Source organism: Pteropus vampyrus, unplaced genomic scaffold, assembly GCF_000151845.1.
Source record: "Pteropus vampyrus isolate Shadow unplaced genomic scaffold, Pvam_2.0 Scaffold141, whole genome shotgun sequence".
NCBI lineage: Eukaryota > Metazoa > Chordata > Mammalia > Chiroptera > Pteropodidae > Pteropus > Pteropus vampyrus.
In genome coordinates this window covers 2,117,507-2,130,170 of record NW_011888922.1, presented here as the reverse complement: position 1 = coordinate 2,130,170, position 12,664 = coordinate 2,117,507, and the positions used below count along the sequence as shown (strand labels likewise).

The following is a 12,664-nucleotide window of genomic DNA, read 5'->3' as shown; positions in this document are numbered from 1 at the left end:
ACACCGTAACTGCGTTTGCAAAAGGTCATTACATTGTTTTTATGATGGCAACTACATCTGAGTGATGGGGTACCTGGAAAGACCACAAAGTTTCTTTGCTAAAATTTTTTCACCATGGAATAAGCTCCTTAGAAGCAATGTGTGAAATACCATGAAAATGAATAAAGTATCCATGAATGGTAGGGCTGGCAGAAACATTATAGTTAGGTTTATTAGGATGCTCCAGGAATATATATACAAAGAGATATTAGGGTACTATAACAATATCATAGAGTGGCTTATAAACAACAAATTTATTTCTCAGTCCTGGAGGCTAGGAAGTCCAAGATCAAGGCGCAAGCAGGTGAGAGTTCACTTCCTGTTCCATAGCTGTCTTCTCACATGAGAGAAGAGGCAAAGGAGCTCTCGGGTGTCTTTTCATAAGGGCACTAATTCCACTCATGAGGACTCTATGCTTATGACCTAATCACCTCCCAAAGGCCTTACCTCCTAATACTACCACCTTGAGGGTTAGGATTTCAACATATGAATTGTGGGCAGGGGTGACACAAACACTATCTATAGTAATAGGAAAGTCAAATCTGAATCTATTTCTGTGAAAATAAATAAATCACCACACTTTCCCTGATGGGAAGGGTCCAGTGTGTGGTAGAATTATTGCAAAAATGGCCCTAATCCTCCCCCTCTGTGTGTGTATACCCATTGAAATGCAGCTTTGAAACTGCTTCCATTAAGAGATAGAATTTATATCCTCACCCTTTGAATTGGGCTGGCCTTATGCCTGCCAGTAGAATGTAATAAAAGTTACAGTGTGCTAGTTTTGAGCCTAGGCCTCAAGGTTCATCCACTTACCACTTCCCCAGGGCTTTTGCTTGATTTTAGAACCTTACCATTGCCATGAGAATTAAGTACCACCTAGCCTGCTGGAGAGTGAGTGACCACATGGGACAGAGCAAAGTTGATCCAGCTGAGGCCATCTTAGCCTCACTCCAGCTGATCCACCATCTGACTACAGCTGCATGAGTGAGCCCAACTAAGACCAGAAGAACTGCCCAATCTGTAGGCTTATGTGAAATAATTAATGGTTCTAGTCTTAAGGCATTAAGTTTGGGGGTCAGGGTTTGTCATGTGGTCAGACAGACCCTAAATTGCTAAATTGACTTGCCACACTTCCATAGTTTCAGCTGGTAAGGAGACAACAAGCCCAAATTGATTTAGACAGTTTATTATTCACAGTACAGCAGGTGTCATAAACTTCATGTTTGTATCACTTCTGCTTGCCCAACAAGCTCCATAGGGGTGATGTAGGTGAATAACATGCACACAATAGATCTGTAACATGGATGAAGAATACTGAGCTTAGGGAACTCTGAATCTTAAAAGATGAATGTTGGCAAACCTGCCCTTGGAAAGAGGCTTTATTATACTGGTCAGGAAACAAGTCTGCCTTCCAACCCAGTGAGAGACATTTTTTTATCATCCTGAATTATCTTCGGGATTGGAGAGTGATATTAGCTTTATTAAACTGTGATGTAAGTAAATCTGCTCCCTACCCCTAAGCAGCACTGCAAACATCCTCAAACAAAGCCATCAGTTCCATTTGCTTAGAAACACCAGCATCTCTTCCAACAGTTTGTTACAGAGCAGTATAACTAATATTTACAGTGCAATCAACCTAGCATCAAGAAGTGTCTTGATGGTAGCCCACCCCCACTCCCAGGGAAAAATATATCAGGGGCTCAGTGTTGGTCTCTGTTGTTGGACATCTATCAGTTGTCTGATCAGTTTTGGTGTGAGGAAGTCTTTACTATAAAGCCAATGCATTACCTCCATCTCTGCCACCATGGCTACCTTTTTCATGACGCCACTGAGTAAACGCAGGAGCTGGGGAAAGAGGCCAACTGATTATGTACAGGTTGGATCACTGTGTCCATTTTTTTTTTTTTTTGAGCCTCTTCTAGAATGGATGCCCTCTGAAGAGCATTCATAGGAAACCTATATTTCCACCATTCCAAGAGGTCCAACTACACACCAACTCCCTAGGCCTTCTTGTCACCAATCTTCACTAGGTACTTTCTAAGTCTTTAGACAACCAGGAAGGGACCTGGCATGTAATACCTAGGGAATCAGACTTCCAGGTTACTGAGCACAGCAGAAAAGGGAAGGGAATGGATGAAGAAGGGGATGGGAGAAGATGAGGAAAATAAGTAAAGAATTAAAAACAAAAAAGAGTTACTCTAGGAGAACAATGTAGACCTGAAAACCTGGCACAGTGCTATGGATGAGAATGTCTCCATGAGGGCAATCTCAAAGATTTTACTCTTTCTTTGTGTTTTTCCTTTGGATTATGAGTTATATTTAGCATTCGGTTTTAAGTTTTCTTCTTCTGACTTTATAATTTTCTTTAGTCGATGCCAACAAATCTGAAGAGTCTCATATACTCCTATAAATGAACACAGATAGTATTTTAAACTTTATTAACGTGCCTCACTATTTTGCTTTTTCTATTAGAAAACAGGAAGGGAGGAGATGGTATTGTTGGGTAGACAAACGAGAGTATCCACTTAATTTATATACTTCTAATCTATATCTTTTTGGAAATTTTTTTTTCATAACTCCATAAGCTCTGCCATCTTAAATCCTTTTGGAAGCAAAGATTTAATTAAATTGCATTGACTTAAATGAGAATTTTCCTCCCCAATAGTTTTAAGCCATCCATAAATATTTTAATTGTTGCATAATAGACGTAACATAACTAACTTGACTTACTTCCAATTGTTTTGCTATTGTAAGTTAAGTAGGATAAAAATAGTATGTTCTCTTAATTGTATTATGAACTGCATGTTGGAAAAGGATATTGGACTTGCCTTTGTTTAATGAAATAGTTTGGTAAATTGCTTAGGAAGAGAGGCAGATGCTAAGGGATGCAGGCTAGAGCCAAAGCAATAAAAAATGGTTGCTAGACTGGAACATGGTCTTCTCCTGGCAAATGACAAGAATACAAGAAAGCTAGTGGAATCTCGGCATGCCTCTAAAGCCTGTTTGGAACTGGCACACTGTCACTTCCACACATATTCCATTGGTCAGATTAAGTCATGAGGCCAAGCACAGTCAGTGGGGTGGGGAAAATTACTCCCACCTACAGAGAAGCCTGACAAGAACAGGGAGGGAAGAAAGAATAGGAAATAAATACAATCTGCTAGTGAAAAGCTCCTAGTGATGGGAGTGACTGACACACTTTAAAGAATAGGTATGCTCAATATTCAATTTGAAGTTATTTGCATTTGTATTTTAACTCTCTCTCCTTTATTTGCCTGTATTTTCCACTGTCTGCTATGTGCACAGTCCATGGGCATAGCATTTGTAAAAATTAAGAAAGAGATCTGAGTGTTAAATCTGGGTAAGCATAGTGCAGAACAGCATCAGGTTCAAGACATGTAGATGATCCCTATGCTGAATGAATCCAGCAGAAGCAGAGAACCAGAACTGACTCTAAGAAGACAAGCCCTCTGGGAATGTGCAGAAATCTTGTGGAGGACATTGACCTTTCCATAATTCATGAAATTGAGATTTTTAAGCAATCCTATTTAGATCTTAAGAAGCAGGATGTCTTCTTGGAATCTAACCACATACTGATCATACAGGTCAAAGGGTATGAACTTCTGTTTCAGGCTTTTGATAAATAATGTTGAATTGCTTCATGATAAAAAGTTCAAACAGACATTCAGGATTTTTCCACTTTAAACTGTCGGCCATATTAAATACCAAAAAAAAGGAAAACATAGAACAAGCTTTGAAAATAAGAAAAAATATACAAGTAGACACAGTTACTGAATTAAAATGCTTGTTAAAAATGACTGTGTTTGCAGTAATTTTATGTTTAAATTTGAAACTCCCTGACTCAGTATTAGTTCCTTAAACTTTGGCAGTTAAACTTGACCTTCAGTTCTGGGGAACCCAGGATGGCTGGTCTTCCTACTAGGCACGGAAGCAGGCCATCTATCCCAGACCTGGACTTGGAGAAGGATGAATGTCTACATGTGTCCTCCTTAGAGTCATATATGCCTTAGGTTGAGAAGCAGAACCTGAAACAGAGTCTCTTGTGCAAGTGATTTATCGTGGATGTGCTCTCAGGGGGAGTGAGGGAAGTGGGGAGAAGAAGAAGAACGCTAAGCGAGAATGTGAAATTAAAAGTTGCGTACATGAGAATGTCACGTACATGAGAATGTCAGATGAAGAATGACTTGAGCCTGATCCCATAAGGAGCTCTGGAACAGGAATTACAACAGTTGGTTCTTCCTTGAGGTAAGGGATCAGTCTTCTGTACCTACACACAAGCGAGATGGCATTTATTTCTAGAGCGAGTCTCAAGATTAGAGTGCATGAGAATCACCTGGAAACCGTGTTAAAACAGACTGGTGGACCAACCTCCAAAATTTCTGATTCATAGGTCTGAGGTGGAGGTCAGAGAATCGTATTTATAACAAATTCCCAGGCATTACTGACGCTGCTGGTCCAGGGACCACACTTTGAGAATTACTGTCTAGAGGACAGCTGTGAGGCTTTAGCAACCAATATTCACAGCATCTGGGAAAGGAGATCTGAGTGGCATCTACTACAGGTACTAACTTGGCATCTTCCTCATGAAGGCACAAACCAGGGCTAGGGGATTGGCCTACAAACTGAAACTACGTTTTTTAGATCAGACTACCTAGATTCATGGTACCCTGTTATTTTCCTGTTGACATCCTGCATCTCCAGCCGAAGCATTTTGGAATATTCCAACTCATCTCAGCCTTGCTATTAGACTTCAAGGGAAAGGTCTGGCATGTACATGAGGCTTTAAAGAAGGAGCAACTGCACCTCATTACCCAAGTATGGTGGAGTCAGTTGCAATGAATGGAAAGAACTCAAAGGGGAGCTTCACAGACTACATTGGAAGTTGAAGTTTGTTTCTAAAATTAAAGGAAGATGGCTTCTGAAGGCAACTTTTAATTTCATAAGCCCCTCCAGAGCACATAACAAACAGGCCCTACCACTGAGGATCACCACCAGGTGAAGAGGAATGTATAGAAGTAGTCATGCGCCCCTGGTTTGGGCTGGAATGTCTTCTTAGAGCAGTAGTCATAGGCTACTTGGTATCCCTGAGCCTCAATGTCCATCTGCACCGAGTCCAGGAGGTCCCTGATGACCGGAGCCGCTTTCCAAGGTCCGAATTTGACTACCAACCTTTTGTCTGCCTCCAGGACGCGCAGAGATTCCGTGCAGTGCGCGGCATCCTCTTCGGTGCGTACCGCACACACCAGCACGCTGGAGCAGCGCGCCGCCACTGCCTCTGCGCGTGCCAGGCGGACCATGAGCTCCAGGTTCTCGCTGTAACCTGGCACCCGCAGCAAGAACTGCTTCCGAGCCACCTGCTCACCAAAGATCTGCGGCGTGTCCTCCAGGAGCTTGACCAACGGCTTGATTTCGTAGAACTGAGCCTCACGGTACACTTCCCGGATGTGTTGCGTGGGCAGCTGCCCGCTGCGCAGGTAATCCAGTATAGGTCCAAAGTTAGTGCCAGGGCGGTCAATGAAGAAGCGGCCCTCGGTATCTGTGATGGCTTTGGCTGAGCTGGAGAACATCTCTGCCAGCTTTGAGCCTGGGAGTTTTCTCAGGGTGCCCACGGTGGTGGTATAGAACTCGCCCCCCACGTTCAGCTCCACGACAGGAGATATCTGGGGGCACAAGAGGCAATGAACCAATAGTGCCACCTCTAGGGAGCTCATGACATTTTCACCCAAAGACTAACCCCATACAGAATTTAGGAGAGCCATGAATAGTTTCAGTTATTGAAAGGCCCGTCTTACTGAGGTGGTTATATTTACGTTGTATAGCTCCAGAGAATGGGCATTTTAAGGAAGAAAAATATTTCAGTTTGATATAAGAATATCTATTAAAGAATTTTAACTTTCTCACTTAGGTCACCGAATATTAGCAGAGGAGGCTGCTGTGGAAGCAAGTCTGAATGACAATACTTCCAAAGTCTGTGGGCTTTGGCAAAGCTTTTTCCCTCTCTTGGCCTCAGTGTCCTCGAATATGAAGTGGGGGATACAGAACTGTTGTGAAGTTGGGAGCTCCCAACGTGGGATGCTCAGATCTAAGATACAATAATAAAAAAGGTTGGAAAGGTTTGGGGCGGGGGGACCTTTTCAATCTTTCTTAAAGGCTAAAGGAATCACATGTGTTAATTCAGGAAGCATTTCTTGAGTACTTACTGTGCGTCCACATCCCGTGCTTGGAGTTGGGGATAAAAATTCTTATTTCATATAGATTAGAAGTTCAGATTAGCAATTGGCATGACTTTGATTAACAAATGGAATTCGTTTGATAGATGTTTTGTCAAAATATGGGCTCATGGAGATTAAACAACAAGAATATCTTTGGTGGTGAAAGGTCAGTGATACCAGATACAATGGGTATAAAATTGCCTCATAAACTGTAAAGTGTGGTGCAAATGTAAGTTAGGGTTAGCTGTTCAACAGAAGTTTTAGAGGCTTCTTCTCTATGCCTGACCTTAGCTTGAGCACTATGGATGTGGGTGAAAGCCACCGTGGTACCTGCCTGGAGATGCCCACAGCCTAGTGTGGAAAGGAATGTGGAAACAGACTGACAGGCTGCATTCAAGGACTGCTAAGTGTGCCACAAAAGCCTAGCAAAAATGCCAGAAGGCCGTATAGCAATTATTACATGTGATACACCAGTTGTTATCCTTACAAACCAGCTTTCTGAACAACTTTCGTTATTTAAAATTCACTCATTCATTCAATAAAATATGTATGTGCCCACTTTATGCTAGGTACCTGGGACACAGTGATGAACAAGCGGGACACAGTCCCTTCCTGCACAGTCTAGTAACTGTGCAAAGCCCTTTGCATATATTCTCTAACTCAATTCTCATAGCTCTCCTATGAAGAATGTAAATCCCTATTTTACAAATAAAGAAACTAAGGGTTAAGTAGGTGAAGTAAGTTGCCTAAGATCAACTAGCTATTAAGTGGTGATGTCAGAATTTGAACTCAGGTCTCACTTACCCTGAAACCTGTGCTCTTTGTCATTGTATAAATTAGTTTTCGATTTTCACATACATCTACTCTTCATTCCTTTAGTTACTCATTCATTCAACAAAATGTAGGGAGGACCTATTCCATTCAAGCCTTCTCCTAAACAGAGGAACATGACACAAGGAGTTCACAGGGGAGTGGGAGACAGATGTATAGGAGCTGAGAAAGAAAACTCAAAGGTAGGAGGTGTCAGCTTTTTGTGGATGTGTGTTGGAGGTTGTCAGGAAAGGTTTCCTAGGGGATGCGATGGCTGCTGCTGCAGAAAAAATCTGTGTGGTGTCAGAGGGAAGGCTGGATTTCCAACCTGAGATCTCTACCACAAGTCATTGCAAGGCCAGGGCCAGGGCTCAGGCCATCTCATTTAGGTGTGACCTCATTCTCAACTTCTGGGCTCTACCTCTGAGATTAAAGTACTGGAATTAAGAGAGCCAAAGATAGCCAAACTGCAGGAGAAGAATTGAGTTACCGTGGCAACAGCTCCTACCAGGGGACAGTTCTGCTAGCTGGAGGGGAAAAGGGAAAGCAGAAGATGCACTCTGACAGAAGCCAAACAATATAGCCATGAGAAAAATAAGCCTAGAACCTGTGACTCCCTCTTTCTCCCATAAACCTCAAGGCCCTTTGGTAAGGCTCTTTAGTTAACCCTGAGGTCCCTCTGTATAGCTGGTAATTAAATGCAAAGTTGCAGGCATTAACATTGGAATGGATCAGTGAGCTCTCATCACTCCTGTACCGCTGTAAGCTCACAGCTCTTCATGCCCCTACATTTTAGGAGAGGAAAGGTCAGAAAGAAGGGTCACACAGCTAGGAAGTGATAAAGTAAGAGCTGGGACCAAACCCATGTCACTCTAACTCCAGTATAGCATAAGTGCCCTATCCCATTCCCCCCACATCCAGTCCCGCTAATGCCAATAATTAGCTATGTGGCTGGGGCAGCTCACTTCCTTCTCTGGGCCTATGCTTAGTCATCTATGAAACGGAGGCAAATGGACAAAGAGCACTCTAAGTCTCTCTAGCTCTGAAAGTCTAATGAATCCAGTCACTTCAAATGCTGTTTCTGAAGCTTATTTCCAGATGCTTCACAAAATAGCTTCCTGCTCTGACATCCTCAGCCCCATTTCTTTGTTTAACAAATAAGACCTCAACCCCGTTCCCAAGCTTCTTAATTCTGTTCCTTTTTCCCTCCGTATGTCCCCAAACTCCCAATCTCTTTGGAAATCCCAGATTTCCTACCTCGCCCATACAGTATGTGTTTCTAGCACATAAAGACTTCTTTTCCACCCCTCTTCCAGACTACCTGCCCTTCCTTGTGGCACCTCTTCTTCACCTTTTCTACCAGTTACCCTACTGAAGCATTCCTGAATAGGAAGCTTGTCTTAGGCCCTATGTGCATTGGCTGGGGACACATGGTCGTTAGGAGCCCCTGCTGAGCGCCAAGCCAGTGCTGGGCATGAGGGCACAGAGATGAATTAGGCCCAGTTTTAGTCTAAAGGGTTCCTATACATCTGCAAGCCCCCCAGCCAAGCATTCATACATTTTCTTAGGTCACCCTTAGTAGAGTCGATGAGGGACATCTCCATTCATATGTCCCACAAGCCCCTCAAGATCTCCTTTCACCCCACAACCCTGACCTTTTCCATTGTTTCCTATCTCCGTTGTCTGAGCCAGAAACCCAGGCTATAATCTTGCATTCTGCACCCATCCTCAAACAAACCACCTCCCATGTGCCTGGTCAGTTTCATGACACTCTGCTGCCCTTTAAGTGCCCTCCTCCAACCCAATCTCTACTCTGAAACCAGAATAGTTTTTTGGAAGTGCATATCTGATCTGTTGACCCTGCCTTAAACACTTCAGTGACTCTACATTCCCTTCCAGACAAACTCTAGACTCCTTAACAAGGTTTATAAGGCCCTTTGTAACCCTGGCAATCAAATGCCAGAACCACTTGCTGCTCCCCCACCCCTCCCATCCAGAGCAGGCTGAGACCCCTTTCCTCCATGACTTCACTCACTTGCCATCCACACTACCTTCACTTAGCCCCCTCATCTTTCAAGTTAATTCCTGCAGGAATCTTTCTAGATGAGTTGTCTCCTTGTAATCCTAGAGGGCTCTGTACTTCCACGGTCATGGTAGTTACCTATCTTGTAATTCCCTTTATCATCTGTGTCCTGTTAGACTGTGAGGTTCTTAAGAGAAGACTATCTCTGGTTCACCAGTACGTACTATAGGGCTCAGTACCCAGAGAAGCTCAATAAATGTCTGTTGAATGGAGCTTACCCGCAGCACGGATTCACAGGAGTGCCTGCTATTCTGATAAAGGTCAATCTTGCCCTACCTAGTGTCATGCATCATGATAGCTAGCTCCCAACAATTCACTCGGACATTTATTGAGTACCTAGGCAGTCCTGCCACTGAGCTGGTGACTTTGTCAATAGCCAACAACAATGACATTATCATCACTCAATGGGAAAGAGCCACAGTCTCCCCCCTGCTGGATTTTCTTTTCCTTCCTACAAGTCACCTAGCCCAGGAGAGAGTAGAGTGTTCTGCTTCTAGAGTGCACTGGACCTTTTCCTGATCATCCTGAAAACTCCCCTCATCTAAGCCCCGGGAGGCAAGCAAGTTGGCGGATTCCGGACCCGGAGGGCAAGGACAGACTGGAGAGAGTGGGGGTCTGAGGGGTGAAAGAATGATACACGGGCAGCCTTTGGCTGGGTCTGCTTTAGCTATCATGGGAGCAGGGGAGGCAGAAAGACAGCAGAGCGGTCGACTAGGACAAGCAAGGGGACGGAGAGAGGACACTCAGAGAGTGGCTAAAACAAAGGATAAGAAGAGAAGGAAGAGAAACCAAAGCAGCCAAGCAGGAAAGAGGGCAAAGAAGAGAGTCTGGGTTGAGCCAAAATGGGAACGCAGACCGTGGTGCGGAAGGACAGAGGTAAAGTCGGGAGGTACAGCGAGGAGTAAAGAGAACCCAGCCAGAGGTGGAGGCGGGAGGGGCGGACGGGAGACACTAGGAGTGAATGGAGGGAGAGGAAGCCGGACAGGCCCGGACACTACCCGCGCCCGCTCGCCCGGGACTGCTCACTCACCGTTGGCGGGCCCGCGGGGGGCGCGGCGGGGCCCGGCCGCAGCGAGCGGGGCGTCGAAGTCAGGCTCATCACCCTGGCCTTGCAGGCATCTGGCACTGCGCAGCCCGGCTGCCGCTCGCGCAACCTGCCCAGCCTGCCACGTGCAAGATACTTGTGGTTGGCGGAAGTGCACCTGCTCCCCGCCCTGGGGTGGGAGAAGCTGGATCCAGGGTGTGGTTAAAACCCGGGATTGGCCTGGACTGGGTCTGGCTTTTCATGAGACCGTAGCCTAGTATCTGCCCCTCTCTCACTGGGGTGTACCCGACAGCTAAATGGGGGAGGCAGAGGGAACTGACATTGAAAGCAGAAGACTTTCTACTCACTACAGTCCTATGGAGTGACGGATCACCAACACCCATTTTACAGATGGGAAACATGAGGCTCCAGGAGATTAGGTAACCAGTGTGGACTACTATCCACCTCAGATCGGCTGCTAAAAGTGCAAAGAAAAAAAAGCGCAAAGCATACCCAGTGACGAAAAGAGCTAAGATACCTGCTGTGTGGGTTATTTAGCTTGTTAAAACTGAAAATTACTAAAGGAAACCTCAACTAAAATAGAAGTCAGGAGAGCCCATAGAGGGAGCTCCACGCTTTACTACTCATGATCAATTACGCCCCCGCCCCACCCCTTCCAAACAGGGAGAAAAGGTACCTTTCATCTTAAACAGGAAGATGTTTTTTACTTTATTACCTCAGAAGGTAGAAGAAAGATTTTTCTCTTTGCCTGGCAACAGCTCAGTCAGTGAAAAGCCATTACACTTCGAACTCCGTTTCCTCCAATGGACTCTTTATTTGTAACAGCCCCTTCCAACTCCCTCCTTTCCTCTATATAAGAAGGTCCTCTCCTTTGTTTTCCCAGCTTGCCTATGGTTTTGCCATAACTTACATGTCCTGCATTGTGATTCTTTGCTATTGCCGAATAAACCCATTTTTGCTGGTAAAATAACTAGCTTTTATTTTTGTCATCAAAACATAACCCTAAAAGAGGGGGAGCATAATTTCCCACTCCTAAAGTGTGGGCTGTGCATAGTGACTTTCTTCCAAAGAGGACAGTATGGAAAGATAGAAGAAGAAGAACTTTCCAATGGAGAAACTGACAAACACTACTTCAGCCAAGTGTCAAAGTCAACATCAAGAGTCATAAATCATAATGGTAGTAAGTATCCTTGATATGATGAGATGAAAATGTCACTTTACCTCTTTGAGCTTTCTTCCAAAATGGTCTAATCATGAGAAAAACATCATATTCCAACAGACGGCATCTTACAATGCACCTGACCAGTAATTCTCAAAATTGTCAAGGTCATCAAAAACAAGGAAAATCTGAGAAGCTGTCACAACCAAGAGTAGCCTAAGGAGACATTAACAACTAAATACAATGTAATGTGATATTCTGGATGGGATCCTGAAACAACAACAACAACAAAAAAAAACAGACAGGTAAAAACTAAGGAAATATAAATAAGCTGTTGACTTTAGTTGATAACAATGTATCAATATTGGTTTATTAATTGTAACAAATATACCATACTAATGTTATAGCTTAAGAATAGAGGAAACTGGGGAGTATATGGGAACTCTGCACTATCTTCTCAATTTCTCTGTATATCTATAACTGCTCTTAGGAATAGTCTAAAATTTTTTGCCTTGCTAACAATACAACTGCTATGGAAAAAGTATGGAGTTTCCTCAACAAATTGAAATAGAACTACTGTATGACCCAACAATTCCGCTTATGGGTCTATAACCAAAATTTAAAAGCAGAATCTCAAAGACATATTTGCACACCCATTTTCAGAGGAGCATTATTCACAGCCTATACTTTAGGAGTGGGAAATTATGCTCCCCCTCTTTTAAGGTTATGTTTTGATGACAAAAATAAATAGCCAATTGTCCATTAATGTATGAATGGACAAATAAAATGTGATCCACACACAAATACACACAATGGAATGTTATTCAGCCTTAAAAAGGAAGGGAATCCTGTCACATACTACAACATGGATGAAACTTGAGGACATTATGTTAAGTGAAATAAGCCAGTAACAAAAAGACAAATACCGTATGAGATATCTAAAGTAATTAAATTAATAGAAACAAAAAGTAGAATGTTGGTTACCAGCGACTGGGGTGAAGGGAGAAAGAATTTTTTAATCGGAATAGAGTTTCAATTTTGTAAGATGAAAAAGTTCTAGAGATTAATTTCATGATAATGTAAATATATTCAACATTACTGAACTGTACACTTAAGAATGGTTGAGATGTAAATTTAGTGTTATGTGTTTTTTTACCACAATAAAAAAGGGGGAAAAATATGACTCTTGTTCATAAACTAATGGTGCAGAAACTTGGAAAAAATAATAATAACTGAATAGTATAAACTAATGGTGCAGAAACTTGGAAAAAATAATAATAACCAAATAGTATAAA

General features: G+C 43.2%; 1 protein-coding gene across 1 annotated transcript; it reads right to left on the bottom strand.

The window, feature by feature from the left end:
* Positions 1 to 3,709: 3,709 nt before the first annotated feature.
* KCTD14 (potassium channel tetramerization domain containing 14) lies at positions 3,710 to 10,318 on the bottom strand. The gene is made up of 2 exons (XM_011368429.2): positions 10,196 to 10,318; positions 3,710 to 5,720 (listed from the first exon to the last, which is right to left on the bottom strand). Exons 1-2 carry the CDS (start codon positions 10,262 to 10,264, stop codon positions 5,046 to 5,048), a joined length of 744 nt encoding a protein of 247 aa, XP_011366731.1. The 5' UTR covers positions 10,265 to 10,318; the 3' UTR covers positions 3,710 to 5,045.
* Positions 10,319 to 12,664: the final 2,346 nt, after the last annotated feature.

Bases quoted from the DNA above. Each gene is read 5' to 3' on its own strand.
- KCTD14 (XM_011368429.2), bottom strand. From the start codon at position 10,264: ATGAGCCTGACTTCGACGCCCCGCTCGCTGCGGCCGGGCCCCGCCGCG. The intron at 5,721-10,195 runs GTGAGTGAGCAG...TTGTGCCCCCAG, and splicing joins CCCCCGCGGGCCCGCCAACG to ATATCTCCTGTCGTGGAGCT.